The sequence below is a fragment of the Scyliorhinus torazame genome, chromosome 29, assembly GCF_047496885.1.
Source record: "Scyliorhinus torazame isolate Kashiwa2021f chromosome 29, sScyTor2.1, whole genome shotgun sequence".
Classification (NCBI taxonomy): domain Eukaryota; kingdom Metazoa; phylum Chordata; class Chondrichthyes; order Carcharhiniformes; family Scyliorhinidae; genus Scyliorhinus; species Scyliorhinus torazame.
The window spans coordinates 22,783,048-22,802,674 of NC_092735.1; the positions used below are offsets into that span (position 1 = coordinate 22,783,048).

The window sequence follows — 19,627 nt, forward strand, 5'->3', positions numbered from 1 at the left end:
CATCCATCCATCCATCCGTCCATTCATCCATCCATTCATCCATCCATTCATCCATCCATTCATCCATCCATTCATACATCATCCATCCATTCATCCATCCATCATCCATCCATTCATCCATTCATCCATCCATTCATCCATCATCCATCCATTCATCCATTCATCCATCATCCATCTATCCATCCATCATCAGTCCTTCCATCCATCCATCCATCCATCCATTCATCCATCATCCATCCATTCATCCATCCATTCATTCATTCATCCATCCATTCATTCATTCATCCATCCATTCATCCATTCATCCATTCATCCATCATCCATCCATTCATCCACCCATTCATCCATCATCCATCCATTCATCCATCCATCCATCATCCATCCATCCATCATCAGTCCTTCCATCCATCCATCCAATCATTCATTCATCCAACCATTCATCCATCCATTCATCCATCCATTCATCCATCCATTCATCCTTCCATTCATCCTTCCATCCCTCTACCACACATCCCTTCCACCTTTCCTAATCCCATCTCCCTGCACCTGGTCCATAACCCTGTAGATTAGAGCACTTAAGATGCAGATCCAGGTAAGAGTTTATGATCTCTGCCTCCACCACCAACTCGGGCAGCGAATTCCAGACACCCACTACCCTCTGCGTAAAAACGGTCTTCTCATGTCCCCTCAACACCTTCTGCCTCTTATCTTGAATCTATGTCCCCTGGTTCTAGAATTCTCCACCAAGGGAAACGATTTTATCCTGTCCACCCAATTCCAAAGTCAGATCCTTACCTTTAGATTCTATACCTCTGCCAATGAAGGAGAGCATTCCATATGGTGGAATAATCTTTATTGTCACAAGTAGGCTTACATTAACACTGCAATGAAGTTACTGTGAAAAGCCCCTAGTCGCCACATTCCGGCGCCTGTTCGGGTACACAGAGGGAGAATTCAGAATGTCCAATTCACCTAACAGCACGACTTGTGGGAGGAAACCGGAGCACCCGGAGGAAACCTACGCAGACACGGGGAGAACGTGCAGACTCCGCACAGACAGTGACTCAAGCCGGGAATCGAACCTGGGACCCTGGTGCTGTGAAGCAACAGTGCTAACCACTGTGCTGCCATGCCGCCCACATATGCTTTCTTAACACGCTTGTCTACTTGAACTGAGAGGGTATTTAAGTGCCGTGGGTCTGGAGTCGCACGATGGCAGATTTACTTCCCTAAAGGACGCTAGTGAACCAGATGGGTTTTTACGAAAATCATAATTCCAGGTTTCCCTTGAATTCAAATTTCACCATTTGCCGTGGTGGGATTTGAACCTGGATCCCCAGGTCGTTGCCCGGGGTCTCTGGATTACTACCCCAGTGACAACGGCACTGCGCCACCGCCTTCCCCAATACTTGAAAGGGAAAGAATTGCAGGGATATGGGGAAATTACTGGAGATTGGGTCTGACTGGATTGCACAACAAAAGGGCTGGCACAAACCCGATGGACCAAGTGGCCTTCTTTTGTGTAGCGTGATTCTACGATTCTGTTAGTTCATTCCTTAGTTCCTCTTATTTGGATGTCACCATTCAGAATTGTGAGACAGTGAAGTGACCATGGCTCATTAATCCTCGTCTTCTTTCAGGTACGTGACATGGCCGTACAGCACGTTTAAGGCGCTGTGTATTCCTGGGCCACCTCCAATGTTATTCCTTGGGTCGATTCCCTATATCTGCCGAAAGGTGAGGAGTTAGACAGAATGCAACAAGCCCTGATCGTACACAGGAGCTGATGTGAAATAAGCAGGATTTTGTCTCTGGGGTCCGGTCTTGGGTCAGTGTCTGCGTGGAGTTTGCACGTTCTCCCCGCGTCTGCGTGGGTTTCCTCCGGGTGCTCCGGTTTCCTCCCACAGTCCAAAGATGTGCCGGTTAGGTGGATTGGCCGTGATCAGTGTGCGGGCTTGCGTGGATAGGGCGGGGAAGTGGGCTTAGGTAGAGTGCTCTTTTGGACTCGATGGGCTGAATGGTCTCCTTCTGCACTGTAGGGATTCTATGGATCTCATTGAGTATTACAAGGGCTGGAATTCTCCCTTCTGGGGACTAAGTTCCCAAGCCGGTGGGAGAGCCATTGCCAACCACTCCGGTGTCAACAGCCCCCGAAAGTGCGTAATTCTCCGGGGGCTAGGTGGAGGCCTGAGGGGTTGTCGCCGTTCCAGCCGGCGCCGAAGGGACGTATTTTGGCCGTTCTCTTCTCCATGCCAGCCATGGCAGAGTCCTACAGGGGCCGGTGCAGAAGGAAGAAGTGTCCCAACCGGAACAGGCCCGCCCGCAGTTCGGTGGGCCCCGATCGCGGGCCAGGCCACGGTGGGGGACCGCCCCGGGGTTCGGATCTCCCCCGCGCCCCCCCGAGGACCGCCCCCGCCAACCTACCTGCCAGGTCCTGCCGGTGTCAGAGGTGAGTGATTCACGCTGGCGGGACTGGCCAAAAACGGACGGCCACATGGCCCATTGGGGCCCGGAATTGCCGGGGGGGGGGGCAGCTACCAACGGCCCCCGATCGGCGTGGCGTGAATCCCACCCCCGCCCGAAAATGTCGCTGGAGAATACGGCAGCCCGTCGTCGGGGCAGCGGGGCGGGATTCACGAATCCCGCCCAAGATTCTTTTCTTACAGGGCTCAATGTCGGATGTATCATAGAATTTACAGTGCAGAAGGAGGCCATTCGGCCCATCGAGTCTGCACTGGTTCTTGGAAAGAGCACCCTACCCAAGGTCAACACCTCCACCCTATCCCTATAACCCAGTAACCCCACCCAACAGTAAGGGCAATTTTGGTCACTAAGGGCAATTTATCATGGCCAATCCACCTAACCTGCACATCTTTGGACTGTGGGAGGAAACCGGAGCACCCGGAGGAAACCCACGCACACACGGGGAGGATGAAGGATGTTTCCCCTGGCTGGCGAATCTAAAACCAGGGGACATCATCTCAGGATACGGGACAAACCATTTAAGACTGGGATGAGGAGGAATTTCTTTACTCAAGAGGGTGGCAAATCCTTGGAATCGTCATGGCAACTGATGGAATTTGTTTTCAATTAATAAATCTGGAATATGAAATTAGGCGCTGTAATGGTGACCCTGGCAACTGCTGTTGATTGCCTCAAGGACCCATCTGGTACACGAATGCCCCTTTCGGGAAGGAAATCTGCCGTCCTTACCCGGTCTGACCTACACGCGACTCATGGTTGACAATAATATGGTTGACTCTTAACTGCCCCTCTGCAGTGGCCTAGCAAGCCGCTAGGGATGGGCAATAAGGGATGGGAAACAAATGCTGGCCTTGCCATCGCCAACCATGACAGGAAAAAAAAAGCCATGCATCAGCCAATTGGGTAATGAGTCTATTTGCTTTCCAATTGGTGCAGGAAGGCCGCGTGTCACAAACATGGGCGTGTTGGCTGTCCAATGGCTGGAGAGTGGGTGGGGCAAACTCCAGGAATAGATTTGATCAAATTTTGCAACCCTAGATGTGTCACCTTTTCTTTCTTGTCCTATCTGTAGGATCTTCACATTGTCGATGGGGAATGTTACAATGCGTTTGGCAACATCTGGGGGTAAGAAAACTTGCGCTTGGTCCAAACGAAAAGAATGCCGAAAACATTGCCAATTCCCCAGCGGTTCCGTTTTACATCTGGAAATAGGAACTCGGGTTATTGGCATTTGGGCGTCCCACTTTCGAACTGAAGACTGAAAGGTAGACAGGCCATGTTGGAAGCAAAGAAGGGAGCTGCCACTCCGCCCATTTGTTGAGCGTGTGGTGTTAATTATGCCGAGGTTGCACTTCTTTGCTCTGCAACAGAGGTGGACAACCTGCGGCCTGGGGGTCACATGCGGCCCATCTGGGTTCCCAGTGCGGCCCACGAGACATTTTGTTGACCGTTGCCCACGCGCAGGGTCGCCACATTCCTCTCATCCCCGTCCGTGTTATTTTTTTTCCTGCCGGTATGGCTGAAATGATTCGCACGTAAAGTGAGGGCGAGTGAAGTGAGGAGCGTGCTGATTGCTCGCAACATTGTCCGTGAGAGCCGTGCTGTGTCCAAAGTGTAAATATTTCTTTTGTTTTTACTATTTGAAGTTGGCGACAGTTCCATTAATGATGAAGCATTTTCTATAACTCGTTATCAAATATTCGGCGTGTATTAAATATGTTTAATCTCATTCACGGGGGTCAGGATTAGTGAACGAGCCCCGATTTCAATCTTGCGGTCCCCTGAGATGAAGAAGGGCCCATCATGCGGCCCACTCACCAGCCTGGGCTGCCCGGCACTGCTCTACAGAGGGTTGGATGTACCTTTGATGGACCGAATGGCCTCCTTAAGACCCTGTGAGAATCAGCAGTTGTGCCAACTACAGAATGGGAGTTAGTGTCGTGAACGGTTCAACTGTTGAATTGGAAATTTTAAGATGCTGTAAAAGGCCATGAACGAGATAATGGGCGTTAAAAGGTGAATTGAATGCGAACATAGGGCAAACTGTTTCTGGTTGATTCGCTTTCCACACCTACTGGTTTCTTTCAGGGTAACGTGGTCAAGGTTATAAGGTTGTAAGACTTTGTACTGTGCTCCCCCCAGTCCAACGCCGGCATCTCCACATCAAGGTTATCAGTAGCCTAGCAATCAGTGCTATTCAACGCCAATCATTTGATAGCACCCTCATCTGTTAAGATGGCGGTATAAAGCATGTTCTTGATCAGGATCCACTGCGAACAATTGAATTTAATGTCTGAGGTGAAGGAATACAGAGCTTGAGGCACAAAAGACAAATAAATTCATCCCCCCCGCCCGACTACGTTTGGACATTGGAATTCTGAGACACGATGTACCTTGTCTGGTTTTTCTTCTTTACCTTTGGGAACCTGGGGTCGCTTTTACAGGCCTGAGCCCTAGGAGATTAAACTGTTGGTAGGGTCCACAGTGGAGTAGATTTGACATGGCCTGCAGAAGGAGCGATAGGCTGAGTGGCCTTTGCTCTGCCTGTGCTTTTGCGTCCTCGACATCTCTTGATCTGCACCGATAAATGTCGGAGTGGAACAGTGCCAGGTCTAGCGAGGAAATTGTGCGACTGGCAAAAACATGAGGTAAAAATGCCTCGACTCGGCCCTTGTCATCGGGCCTTCTGGTTGCTGGAGTCCCTTGGGCTTTAGATGGTCAGGCACTCAACAAATTGATTGGGCTCAGCATTTAGGACTTTGTATTTAGGGGTGGGGTTATTAACTGTGGTGACGGGGCGGGGGGGGGGGGGGGGTGGTGTTGGTTGGCAGGATCTATTTGACTGGTAACCAATCATTCTATCAGCATAGAGTCAAACAATACAGGAGGAGGCCATTCGGTCTATTGTGTCTGTCCCATCTCTTTGAAAGAGCTGTAAGTCCCACAGCCTTGCCCTTTGTCCTCGGCCCTCCAACCTTCTGCCTTGAAGTAAATTTCCGGGGCCCTTTTCAATAGATTTTTTGAACCTGCCTCCATTACCATTTCAGACGGTGCGCTCCAGATCATAACAAACTCGCTGAGTGAAAAATATTCTCCCCGTCTTCCATTGGTTCTCGTTCCGATAGCCCTATATTGGGTTCCTCTGGTTACAGACCTGTAATAAACTGTTTCTCCTCAGTTACTCTACCTCAAAGCCCCTGATAACTTTGACACTTCTGCTGAAGCTCCCCTGGGCCAGCAGCATGGCCTCCTCCCGACTGTTGGCGGCGCTGCACACAGCCCGCAGCCGCCACGCCGGCTTCCTGACCTCTGACACCATCGGTCAACCGCGCGGGTCGGGGTACTCGAGTCGGGAACTTGGCCCATTGGGGGCGGAGCATCTGGGGGGAGGGCCTTCAGGTAACATGCTGAGTCCGTCCCAATGGCGTGCGGCGCACTCCTCGATGATGCCGTTTTGGAGGAGGCGGAGCGTCCGAAAACAGGCGCCGCCCCCGATTCGGTCGTAAAAAGGGATTGTCCGACCGATCGCCTGTTACGAAATCGGAGTCAGGGAACGGTGAATCCCACCCCTTGTCTGCCAACCATGCCTTATGGATAACTGGTCCTTATTTTCTTAGCAATCACCCACAAAACCTTAACAAGCTGGGGGGACAGCTGGTTTAGTTACACCCAGATCTTTGCCAGTTGAAGGACATTGCAACGAAGCAAGAGGAGAAATTAGGACAGCTCCTCTACGGTTGGGGTGTTTTATTCTCGTTCAGTTGACCAATGTCCTTCCTCTTTTTCATCAAAATAGGTTGTACTTGGGCCGTCAGGCATTCCTTGTGCTCACTGACACTGAAATAATCCACAAGGTGTTTATTGAAGATCGTTGTGAAATCTTCGCCAGCGCTAAAGTGAGTTAATACTGTCGACACTTTCCATTGTTTTCTTGTGTCATTTGTTCAAGGGTTATGGGTTACGCTGGGAAAGCCAGCATTTATTGCCCATCCCCGATTGTCCTTGAGAAGGTTGTGAGCTGTCTTCTTGAACCGCAGCAGCTGTTATAGTGTAGGTACACCCACAGTGCTGTTAGGGAGGGAGTTTCATGATTGTGACCCAGCCGCAGTGAAGGAAAGGCCGATTTTGTTCCAAGTCAGGATGTTGTGCGACTTGGAGGGGAACTTAATAATAATAATAATAATAATAATAATAATCTTTATTAGTGTTACAAGTAGGCTTACACTGCAATAAAAATCCCCTAGTCACCACACACCAGCGCCTGTTCAGGTCCTGAGGCCGTTGATGCGTGGCGCGGCGTATTCAGAGAGTACGCCACTTTGGAGGGGGCGGAGCATCGTGAAAGCGGCGCCGCCCCCGATTTGGTCGGGAACTGTGATTCACCGGCCGATCGCCGAATGCGATTTTGGCTTCGGCGACCGGAGAATCCAGAGCAAGGTGTAGTTTCAAGTGGGTTTAATTTAATATCTTTGTGTCTGGAAAGGGTGAAACCTGTTGTTAGATTCATGCTGGACAAAGGTCTTTGTACGGGTGGGATTTGGTTATGTTCCAGCTGTGTTTCTATTGTGCTTAGAGAGGGCTATGGCATGACGAATCAATAAAAGGCATACACATATGGGCGTTGCATAACAACTGGGGCCTTTTGAGGTAGAGAAGCATTTACGTTTTAGTTTTAGCTGAATTTGTGGGCAGTTGGAGACAGGGCCTCAGGGTGTGAACATCTCTCAACTCTGTCAGAGGAAGATTTGCCAGGCCAGGAGCAGCAAAGAGGCAGGCTTCCTCATGTACAAGTTATAGTCCAGACAACCAGGGAATTTGGACAGAAAGCATGTGTAAGAAATCTGGAGCTAATTTAACAGAGACCAAGGTATTGTTCAGAAGAATTCAAGGAAGAGTACACAAAGTATTCGAGGATAAAGAGACAATTGTAGTAATTAGATTTAAAGTGCGACAGCAGCCTTCAAAGTTAAATCAAATGCCTGATGCCATTTTAATACAGTCTGGGAATCGAGAGTTAACACAATTGTGAGCAGTTTGTGCATCAGTCAAGACAAAGAAATCATAGAGGGATTGATGTAAAATCCTGGACTGGATTCGCTGTTAAAAGTGAAAGCTTTGTTTAAAAGTGAAATTATTCTCTTTCCCCTTTAACCAAGGGTTACCTTGGTTCCAGGTTACCTCAAACCAGTAATATAATATTTTCTTCTCTTCTGTAACAATTGGCTTTTGGAGGTGATAGGTTAGAGACTTAGAGAAAAATGCGGTCTGGAATGCAAACCGCTGCGGGAAAGCAGACTTATGAGAGAAGATTTTAAAGTGTTTTTGGGAGTGAGTTTGGAAACTCTCACATGACCATCATCTGCGGGGGGAGGGGGAGGGAGGTTCTGAGGCCACATTCACAAACATTCATTTGGGGTTCGGGGTAGAGAGTGTATTTGCCCACAGTCATCTTCTGTGCTGAGAGGAACTTTATATTTATGAGACCATTGTGGGTTAAGATGTGCTTTGCAATCCATGTTAATCCTAAAACGTGTGTGCAATTGTTAAGATAAGGGGGCAGTAAGGGTGCATTGTATCACAATCCAATTTCTTCATGTTTAGTAAATGTTTATTTTTATTGCTAAAACAAATTAGTGGCCACTTAAATCTGTTACCCCACGATTTATAAAATAAAAATAAAAGTTACGGGGTGGGATTCTCCGTCGGCGGGACCCTCCTCTGCGCAGGCAGGGAGCGCACTCACGCCCGTGGGGGTGCCCACAATCGGAATGCCCAATGCCGGGACGGAAGAATCCTGCTGCCAGCGTCGGGACAGTGAATCCCGCCCACGGTCGTTTGAGCCAGGGTTCCATTCTGGAACCTTCCCTTCCAGTTTTCGCAGCAACTAAAATCGCAATATCTGCAATTCAATGAGATCCTAGAATTTACAGTGCTGAAGGACGCCGTTCGGCCCATCGAGTCAGCAGCGGCCCTTGGAAAGCAAATCATGGCTGGCCTGTTTGTGTTTCGAAATCCACATTCCCATCTACCCCACGACAACCTCTGGTTCCTTTGCCTACCAAGAATCTATCCGCCTCCACCTTGAAAATATTCAGTGACCACCCCCCCCCTCCCCGCCCTCCACCACCTTCTGAGGCAGCGAGTTCCAAAGTCCCACAACCCAATGAGATAAAAATTCTCCTCATCCTGTCCTAAAAGGGCGACGCCTAATTTTAAAACAGCTCCCGCTATTTCTGGACTGTGCAACAAGAGGAAACACCCTTTCCACGTCCTTATCGAGACCGTTCAGCGTCTTATGGACTTCAATCAAGTCACCCCCTCACTCGCCAAACTCCAATGGGAACAAGCCCAGTCTGTCCAACCTTTCCTCAGAAGAGGACCCGCTCATTCCAGGTGTCAGTTTGGTAAAGCTCCTCTGAACCGCCTCCGACGCATTTACATCCTTCCTTAAATAAGGAGAGCAAAACTCAGCCGAGTGTTTCTCCGTGGTGCGCCGTTCGCTGGCGGCAAGATTCCCTGTTCCTGCCATTTGTCCATAGAATTTCCCATTGAAACCCGAGGAGCAGAGAATCCCAATTCCGCCCATAGTCTCACCAATGCCCAGTAGGAATGAAGAATAACATCCTTAGTTTTATGTCCTTCTAACACACGTTGGAGATGCAATTTGGAAAATGGCGCCCTCCCAGCCCGCAGGCGACACGCACCAACGGCAACAGCAGGAAAACCCCTGGGTCGGGAGTGAGCGGTTTGTGACATGCGCGTCAAGGGGATGAGCAGTGAAACGGCCGTCTTGGGGAAAAAAAATGATGATGGGAAGGTTGTTTCCGATGGGCAGAATGACAGGAGGTAAAAGTATTTGTAGATCAGCGAGTGTGCAAATAACCGCCAGTGACACTAACGCCCCGGCCAAGTTGCAGGTCGCGACTGCTATCATGTTTCACCTTCTCAAAGAGAGAATTTGCATTTGTACGGCGGCCTTTACAACCTCCCAAAGTGCTTCCCAATCAACATCAGGGGAGGCGGCGGTGTGGTGGTATTGTCACTGGACTAGTAAACCAGAGACCCAGAGTAATGCTCTGGGGTCCCGGGTTCAAACCCCGCCACTGCAGCTGGCGAGATTTGAATCCAATAAAAGAAATCTGGAATTAGAAGTCTTAACGATGACCATGAAACCATTGTCAATTGTCATAAAAGCTCCACTGGGTTCACGAACGTCCTTTAGGGAAGGAAATCTGTCATTCTTACCTGGTCTGGCCTACACGTGACTCCAGACCCACAGCAATGTGGATGATTCTTAACTGCTCCCTCAAGGGCAATTAGGGACGGGAAATAATCGCTAGCTTGCCACATTCCATGAATGAAAAAAAGTTGTGAAAGGCTCTATATAAATGCAAATGTTCGCTACCTTCAGTGAAATAAATAAGATAGAATGTTGCTCCTGCTCCCTCCATCTCTCACGTGTGCACTATCATTGTCACTAGTTGATAGTTTCTTATTCTTCCCTCAGACTCACCAATCTCAGAATCCATTCAGTGAGAGTTTCTTTCAGTCAGACGATCAGGACTGGAAGAGACTTCACCAGCTCCTGACGCCAGCTTTCTCTTCCACTCAACTGAGGCAGGTTTGTGTGGCGCCGTTCCCCGCAAGTATCGCTCATTTACGCCCATCCGCCGGTCAGCCAGTCTGGCATTGCAGTGAGCTGACCCCCCACCCCCCCCACCCCCCTAACGGAAGCCCTTCCTGCCTCACAGGGGCTCCGATTTAACCAGGAGGTGGGGAGATTTCCCTCTGACCTCGCCGGGCCTGGGGAATTTTCTTTTTGCATCAAGCCTCGGGGTTCAGGGTGAACAGAAGGCCTGAAATTAGGCCTGCCCTCTTCCCCCATGTCAATGGCACCAGCCCCTTGGACGACATTCCAATAAATACCCTTGGACTTCTAGTCAACCGGATAAGTAACGAGGAGATGGCGGAAGAAAATGTTGGAAGTGGATAAGAATTAAGAATGCACCATCTCCCCCCCACCTCGCCAACCCCCCCCCCCCCCCACCTCGCCAACCCCCCCCACCTAAAACTATCAGTCGGAATCTGATAATTTCCCACAATGCCTCAAGGTGCTTTATCAAGATTGAAGTCAAGCAACCCGATAGTTTCAGACTGCAGGACCCTGAAAATTGGAATTTTCAAACTGGGTTTAATGACATTCCCGTCCGAGATATTTCTGTTCCTCTAATTCGGGCCTCTTTATCATCTTCAATTTGAACTGCTGCCATGCTTTTAGCTGCCTCCGCACCAAGCTCTGGGACATATGAACAGTCTGCACCGTAAGTGTTGTACGCTGCTGGGCTATGGGCCGTGTGCAGGAAGATGCGATTGGGAAGGGCACTGGGGTGGTCTTTGGGTCGGCACAGACTAGATGGGCCGCACGCTGCCCCCACCCTCTGTGCTGTATCTTTTCTATGGTTCTATACGAATTAGGAACAGGAGAAGGCCACTCGGACCCTCGAGCCCGCTCCGCCATTCGATAAAATCATGATCTGATCGTACCTTCCCTCCCCAAACCCCTCTGCCTCACTACCTCGCTTTCCTCCATTGTGGGGTTTCCTAAAACCCACCTCTTTGCGTTTGGCCACCCGACTTGATATCTCCCCGTGTGGCTCGGTGAGATATTTTGTTACATAAATGCACCTATTTCAATAAAATCACAATCTCATTCTTCTAAACTCGGAGGCCAAGCCTGCTCAACCTTCCCTCATAAGACAATGGCCGAACTTTTCCCGCCCTTTCCGCAGGCGGGATCTTCCGGTCCTGCCGATGGCGGCCTCCTGCGTCGCCTTTCCTGGTGGCAGACAGTGCAGGGCACGCGGGAACGGAAGATCCTGCGCCAGCCAATGGCGGGCTGCCTCCACCGCGTGAGGGGGTGGGGGGGGGCATAGAAAAGCCCGTCCAATCCCTTCATCCCAGGAATCGACCTAGTGAACCTTCTCTCATCTGACTCCAATACAAGCATGTCCCTCGTTGGGTAAGGTGGCCAATACTGTAAACCGTACCCCAGGAGTGACCTGACCAATGCCAAGTGATGTGAGATTGGAACTGTTCAATGCTGGCTCTAAAAGGCCCAAAGCTGCTCCCAATGGAGGAAAAAGGGGAATGGGATCAATCAATTGGAAAGTTCTTTCGAAGAACCAGCCAAATAGCCTCCAGCTGCACCATATAGCTCTTGCATACTTTGATTCTCTTGATCGTTGCTGAGCTCATCGCTTGCTTCATGAACTTCCCTCGTTTTCCTCATGTTGCAGACGGCCCTCTTAACTTCTGTTTTTCAGACATTTCCACTCGTGGTGACAGAAGCCGATGATCTAATCCGACACTTCGGAACAGTCTGCAGAGAGGGCAGACCTGTCACTGTGAGAGAGTGAGCATTATTCACCTTGCTCCGTTGGGCATCATTCGACACTTGGGATCAAAGTATCACGACAAGATTTATATTAATAATAGAGTGTGTTCGGTTAAAATGGCTCCCGGAGTTGGGAGGAAATTTCTAACTTGCTGCCACTCCCCTGTCCGTAGGACTGGGCGGATGTCACGTGACGTGGCAGAGCTGTGGGTGACACCAGTAGCTCTTGTTTCCGAATCACCAGGTTCTGGTGTCGAGTCCTACATCGGGACGTGAGCGCCGTAATCGAGGCTGGAACTCCAGTGCAGTGCCGAGGGGGTGCCGCACTGTCGGCGATGCCGTCTTTGAGATATAAGACATTCTACCGCGGCCCCACGTTCCTGCTCAAGTGAATGTAAAAGATCGTAAGGCGCTATCTCGAAGTACATGATATGGGGGAAGGGGGGGGGGGGGGCGCACGGTAGCGCACTTGGTTAGTTGCTTCACAGCTCCAGGGTCCCAGGTTCGATTCCCGGCTTGAGTGCCTACTTATCCCTCAATCAACATCACAAGAATCGATGAGCGGGTCATTATTACATTGCTGTTGTGGGATTGTGCTGTGCGAACATTGGTTGCCATGTTTCCTACATAACAACAGTGACTACACTTCAAGATAGTACCTAATTTTTAAAATTCATTCAAGGGATTGGGCTTTGCAACAAGATCAGCATTCATTCCAATCCAATTCTCTTCCCACACTTAGCAGACTTTTGTCCGTTTCCGTAGCTAGAAATTCCAGGATAGGTCACTAGTCTGTCACCAGGGGCTTATAGCTTGAGGGGGTGGCACTCCACATCAAGCAATCCAGACCAGGAGCCTCTCCCGCTCTTACCACCAGCCATTGGCGTGTTGGAAGAATTTTGCAGGTTGACTCTCAACCTGTTTTGGCCGGGTTATGGACGCACCCCCCTTGACCATCAGGTCCTGGGTTGTGACTCGAACCCGGAGCTTCCGGCTCAGAGGCAGGGATGCTAACCCACTGAGCCACAAGGCCTTCCCAGTACCCATTGCCAATCCCTAATTTCCCATGACTGTAAGAATCTGGTGGTCATGAAAGAACAAAGAACAAAGAAAAGTACAGCACAGGAACAGGCCCTTCGGCCCTCCAAGCCTGCGCCGACCATGCTGCCCGTCTAAACTAAAATCTTCTACACTTCCGGGGTCCGTATCCCTCTATTCCCATCCTATTCATGTATTTGTCAAGATGCCCCTTAAATGTCACTATCGTCCCTGCTTCCACCACCTCCTCCAGCAGCGAGTTCCAGGCACCCACTACCCTCTGTGTAAAAAGCTTACCTCGTACATCTCCTCCAAACCTTGCCCCTCTCACCTTAAACCTATGCCCCCGAGTAAATATAAGGAGGAATGAGACAGATTTTTAATGGGTAATGGGTTGATGGGTTATGAAGAACGGGCAGGACGGTGGAGTTAAGGCCAGGATGAGATCAGCCACGATCGAATGGTGGAGCAGACTCGATGGGCCACAGGGCCTAATTCTGCTCCTATATCTTATGAACTTTTGAACCTTAGCAAGATCCTTTTCTCACCCTCTGATATTTGGATCCTTTATTTCAAGATTATTTGCCCAGTACGCTCGGAACGTCCTTACGATGTCGCTCTTTGATCTGGATATTCGCAAGGACAACGCAAGCCGCACATTCATCCATTACTGGGACCTCCTGCTTCAGGCCCACACCAGATATTCCACAATCTCGGTGACATGTGGGTAATGTATGCAGCAATGTACCACCCTACTCAGGCTGCCGAGCGTCACACCAGTGTGTTTGGCCGGTGACAAGTAACTGGCCTTCCATTTGGAGGAATAGATGGGTAGCGTTCCTCACTAAAAAAGAATATCGCTCAGATTAGACTCAAATCCCTGAATATCGAAGGAAATGACATCTCTGCTGTACACACACAGGACGCAGCAGGCAGATAGGCATATTCCAAAGGAACAGCAAAGTCTTGAAGCCCCATTAGTACTTTAGTGAGGGGATACAATGACACAGTTGGTAGTGTTATATTACAAGGGTGAAATATATATGCTACTCATTTGTCTTGCCGAGTTATACTTAACTTGGTGATAAACAGTCAAAGTCTTCCAGTTGATGACAAATTATTTATTGAGTAACAAAATAATATACTTGTGAGTTATTTTACTTTAATACTTTGACTAGTAGTAGAATTAACTAAGCTTGAATTAAATTAACAATGAATATAATACACTACACTCTGAGCTGGTCACTTCTATCCTCTAGCTGCACTACACACACACTAACACTAAGAAAGAGCGGGAAACTCCTTATATAGTTCCTGTTAGTGTTGCCATCTAGTGATCACCTGACTGTACTGACTAATCATGTATATACGTATACGGAGATCACTACAGGTAGCGCAATGCATTTTCTGTAATTATTTCCTCAGTCCTGCGGGCAAGAACATCAGAGAGCCATCAGAGTAGTCTAGGTCAAAGCTTGATAGTATTGCCCTTTTGTTCCTCTGACTTTGAACTATTCATGACACTGGGAGTGAAGTAGATTTTTGTTCACTTGTTGCTGTCAACATCTTCCCAGAAGGTTGACTGCCCTGAACCTCTGTCCGTCTACACTGTCCGCATAAATCTAACGCGTCCAGCCCATTATATCCAGCATCCATTCTCTCCTGTTTCCCTCACGTCTTCTGCTTGTCATGTGAGAGTGCCTTTAAGAAATGGATGTTTAAGCAATGTACCTTTAAGAAATGCAGTGATGTCAGAGTGTGGGTGGAGCTGGGCTTTAGATTTGCCATTTTGCAGTTTAGTTTCAGTTTGAAAAGAGCTTGGGTGTGTGTCTGTGTTTGCAGTGAGCTGGATCTGCTGTGATCTCTGCCATGAAAGACTATCTCTGGATCATTTGGGTGATTTAAACTCATAATAGTAAAGTCTTTAACCTGATGTGTTTCTGTTTAAAGGTGTTAAGTCTCTGGGATGTTGAAAGGAATAACTGAAGGATTATTTAGTGTTGTATTATTTTCGGGGTTATCTTTGAAGTAAGGGGTTTAGAGATCCAATGTTTATTAAAAAGGTTAAGTTGAGTTCATGGAATAAACATTGTTTTGCGTTTAAAAACCCACGTGTCCATAATTGAAATTCCACACCTGGCGAACAAGCCGTGTGCTCGGAAAAGCAACAAATCCATTAAAGGGGGAGGTTGGTTGAACTCCATGATACATTTTGGGGTTCTGAGAACACCTCTCCCATAACATGCTCCGGTAACTGGCCTGTGTGTAATGCCTGCCCTAATAATGTGATCAAAGTACGGTATCTTTCTCTCTTTGATGTTACGTGATAATTTCCTCTTTCCTCCAGGCGTGCCCACCACGCACAGGTCCTTAATCCTTCCGTCCGTGTAGGATGTGCGGAATATCCCACCTCTCGAACGCAGTCAACTTTCAATAGTCTGTTTGTTGTCTGGGTGTCTCTGAGGCAGAATGTGGCACCTCACCAGCCTTTCCCTAAGATTTAGGTTCAGTTTCTCTGATGTTAACATGGCCTTCATTCCGGCAAAGGTGGCCTTGGCCATTGGTACAAGTGTTGTAATGTTTCTATTATTTATTTACGGGATGTGGGCGTCGCTGGCTCGACCAGTATTTATTGCCCCATCCCTAATTGCCCGTTGTAACATGATGGTGAGCCGCCATCTTGAACCGCTGCAGTCCATTTTTTTCTTATTCGTTCATGAGACGTGGGCCTCGCCGGCTGGGCCAGCATTCATTGCCCACCCCTGAGGGCATTTAAGAGTCAACCACATTGTTGTGGGTCTGGAGTCACATGTAGGCCAGACCGGGTAAGGACGGCAGATTTCCTTCCCGAAAGGGTATTGGTGAGCCAAATGGGTTTTCGCGACAATCGACAATGGTTTCAAGGTCGTCATTAGATTATTAATTCCAGATTTTTATTGAATTCAAATCCCACCATCCGCCGTGGTGGGATTCGAACCCAGGTCCCCAGAGCAACACCCTGGGTCTTTGGATTGCTAGTCCAGTGACAATACCACAACGCCACTGCCTCCTCAGTAGTAGGTACACCCGCAGTGCTGTTAGGAAGGGAGTTCCCATTCCATTAAGTATGCAAAGTATATTGAAATCCATCTTAAAGCCCACTGATACTCAGGATGTGACAGAACGTCTCTTTTGAATTCCCGCTGCCCTTCCCAGTGATGTTCCCAGCCTTAATGCCTCTCATTCGAAAGATTAAGTTCCACTTATTTTGGAAAGAGGCCATCGGTTACTTCACAGGATTGGTCCATCATGCCCGGGAGAGGAGGAGAGATTACATGGAGGCTCAAGTAAGATTCTAATTTTTTTCTTGTTGTTGCGGTTTAAGGATTTTCCATGTGTAATTATTTCTTTCTCTCTCGCTCTCTCTCTCTGCCTCACCCCCCCACTTCCCCTCCACCCCAAGGAAAATCATTGAATGCTCCCAACAGGGAAGGCAAGGAAGCCAGCCTTGTTACCCACAACGAGAATGATCTAAGTGCTCAAGTTGAGTCAGTTTTATAGTCTATACATCTCAGGGTGACGCAGTGATGACACTAGTTTCTAAGAGCACACCAGATTTATTGACAAAAGCAAATTACTGCGGATGCTGGAATCTGGGCAGCATGGTAGCACAGTGGTTAGCACAATTGCTTCACAGCTCCAGGGTCCCAGGTTCGATTCCCGGCTTGGGTGACTGTCTGTGCGGAGTCTGCACGTTCTCCCCATGTGTGTGTGGGTTTCCTCCGGGTGCTCCGGTTTCCTCCCACAGTCCAAAGATGTGCAGGTTAGGTGGATTGGCCATGCTAAATTGCCCTTAGTGTCCAAAATTGCCCTCATTGTTGGGTGGGGTTACTGGGTTAAGGGTTTATGGGGATATGGGGATAGGGTGGAGGTGTGGGCTTGGGTAGGGTGCTCTTTCCAAGAGCCGGTGCAGACTCGATGGGCCGAATGGCCTCCTTCTGCACTGTAACCTCTTTGATTCTATGATTCTATGAAACAAAACAGAAAAAGCTGGACAATCTCATCAGGTCTGACAACATCTGTGGAGAGAGAAGGGAACGAACGTTTTGAATCTGGATGACTCTTTGTCAAAGATTTATTAACACGTGTTTGAAAACATCCCTGCAGTCATGAAATGTCCGCACTCATACTTACGCCGCAGCTTCTGTGTTGTCTGCTTACTTTGCTCCGAGTCCACGCCCAGGCTTATCCAATCAAACATATTGAGCAGAGATCAGTTACCAGACTCACGTAATCAAACCCAGATCGATTGAACTCAGCAGAATCATGGGAAATCACTTCATCCATCAATTATACTTACTTTGCTCCCTTGGGAAACTGTCCATCCTGTTTAATACCTCTTCTTTCAGCTCGGTTGAGATGGGGAATTCGTCGGGAACTGTAGGAAAAAATCTACATCCTATCTGATCTCACACCTCCACTGATTTTCCTTCTGTTCTGGCATTTTGAACAATCCATGGGACTGAGTAGATAGAGACATTTTCCAGTGATCGAGGTGTCCAGAACGAGCGAGCGTAGATATGCAGGGAACAAAGAACACTTTTGCATGGGGATTGTATTGTGCAATACACAGCCAGAGTTAGTGATCAAAGCCGAGCCTGTCAACTTTCCTGGGGATAACTGACTCAAACTGTGACGAGCTGACAGGGAATGTACAACCTTAAAATTCGCGACTCTGTTTTCAAATTCCTCCAGGGTCTCCCCCTCCCCCTGCCCGTCTCTGCTGCCTCCTCCAGCCCCATCATAGAATTTACAGTGATGAAGGAGGCCATTCGGCCCATTGAGTCTGCACCATCCCTCACAAAGAGCACCCTACTGAAGCCCACATATCTACCCTATCCACGTAACCCAGTAACCCCCACTTAACATTTTTTGGACACTAAGGGCAATTTAGCATGGCCAATCCACCTAACCCGCACATCTTTGGACTGTGGGGGGAAACCGGAGCACCCGGAGGTAACCCACGCAGACACGGGGAGAACGTGCAGACTCCGCGCAGTCAGTGACCCAAGCTGGGTGTGATGAATGATATCTGTATACACATGTACCTTTAATGCGTAGGCCCCTTTAAGAACGGGTTTGGAACCCTGGGGGACTCCGCCTCCGGCTCCGCCCCCAGGGAACTGTATATAAGGTTACGTTCAGTGGGCAGCGTGCAGTGAGCACACTTCTCGGCTGGTTCTCTGGTAATTAAAGCCTTTGAATTATCAATCTTCTCTCCTGAGTCGTAATTGAGGGTATCTCACCGGGAATCGAACCCGAGACCCTGGAGCTGTGAAGCAACTGTGCTAACCACTGTGCTACCGTGCTGCCCCATGTCCCCTTGTGATCCCTGCACTCATCCAAGTCTGGCCCTGAGCTGCCTGCTCCAAAATCCCAGACGAGTCCTCATTTTAGAGCAGGCTGGAAGGACCGAATGGCCTGCTCATGCTCCCCGCTTCTATGTTCACTGCTTCTCTAAACCTCTCCACCTCTCTACTGCACCTTCTTCCTTTACTTCAAACCTGCCTCTTTGACCGAGCCTTACCCCATCTGTCCGAGCATCGCAGGTGCCAACGTTTTATTTGATCCTTCCATTTCTTGAAGGCTTGAAGGTGGAACTGGGCCTGCACATGTTCAGACTCCCATCAAAATCACGACCCTGTTTCACAGAATTGTTTTTGATGTTTTTTTTAAACTCTTGCATGCGACATGTGTGTCCAATGCTGGGCCCAGCATTCATTGCCCATCCCTGATTATCCGTGAATGAGGAATTGAACAAACGAATGTGATATAAAATAGTTAGTTCAAATATTAGTTACAATAATGTAGATGTGAGCCAGTCTGATAGTAGTGTGGTAGTACCAGGTATTGCGGTACCTGAGAGGCCGACGCCATTGGTTAAGACCCTGGAGTCTACCATTGGCTGTATGACGTAGCTCAGCCCTGAAGGCGGGGTATAAGAGTTGGTGCCATCCCAGCAGCCTTCACTTTCTGTACCGAAGCTGCTGGGGTAAAGTTCTAGTGCATTAAAGCCTCAGTTACTCATTACCTTCGTCTCGAGAGTAATTGATTGCGCATCAAGTAGTGAATTCACAAACAAAGGATAAAGGGATTCAGAAAGCATGGCAAGGAGGGGAAAAGGATGCTGGGTAACTAGAGGCCCAGGGTTAAGGAATGTGAAGTGAGCCAATCAGGATATATGGCCAGGTCAGGAGGTGTATAGGATGACCTATGAGAATCTTGTATGTGAAACTTGATGCCATTTGAATGAGGTTTGCAGAGATCTCACTCGGTTCTGGAGCTCCAGGAGACCGCTTGTGTGTTCTGAATCTCAATGGAGCGAGTCAGCCTTGCAAGTTGGTTAAAAATAAATAATACTATACCCACAAATCCATCTCCAGTTTTATTGAGGCCGGACTGACGGGTAAAGAACTCAATATTGTCATGAACTGAGGTCATTTAAGTGTCAGATGTAGGCCAGACCAGGTAAGCGCGGCAGATTTCCTTCCCTGGAGGACATTAGTGAACCATTTGGGTCTTCACACTAATCGATGATGGTCGACTTATAATCAGATTTTTAAATATTCAAATGTCACCATCTGTCGTGGCGGGATTCGAACGCAGGTTCCCAGAGCATTACCCTGCATCTCTGGATGACTAGTCCAGTGACAATACCCCCAAGCCACTACC

General features: G+C 48.7%; 1 protein-coding gene across 3 annotated transcripts in view; it reads left to right on the plus strand.

The window, feature by feature from the left end:
• The window catches only part of LOC140403739 (cytochrome P450 3A5-like), a 36,452-nt gene that overhangs the window by 8,422 nt on the left and 8,403 nt on the right, over positions 1 to 19,627 (plus strand). For 2 of the 3 annotated variants that reach the window (XM_072491899.1, XM_072491900.1), the window contains exons 2-8: positions 1,641 to 1,737; positions 3,557 to 3,609; positions 6,281 to 6,380; positions 9,992 to 10,105; positions 11,808 to 11,896; positions 13,494 to 13,639; positions 16,112 to 16,242. In XM_072491899.1, coding sequence (XP_072348000.1) covers positions 1,641 to 1,737; positions 3,557 to 3,609; positions 6,281 to 6,380; positions 9,992 to 10,105; positions 11,808 to 11,896; positions 13,494 to 13,639; positions 16,112 to 16,242 — 730 coding nt within the window. The remainder of the gene's footprint in view (positions 1 to 1,640; positions 1,738 to 3,556; positions 3,610 to 6,280; positions 6,381 to 9,991; positions 10,106 to 11,807; positions 11,897 to 13,493; positions 13,640 to 16,111; positions 16,243 to 19,627) is intronic. The other variant, XM_072491901.1, reaches the window with a different exon arrangement.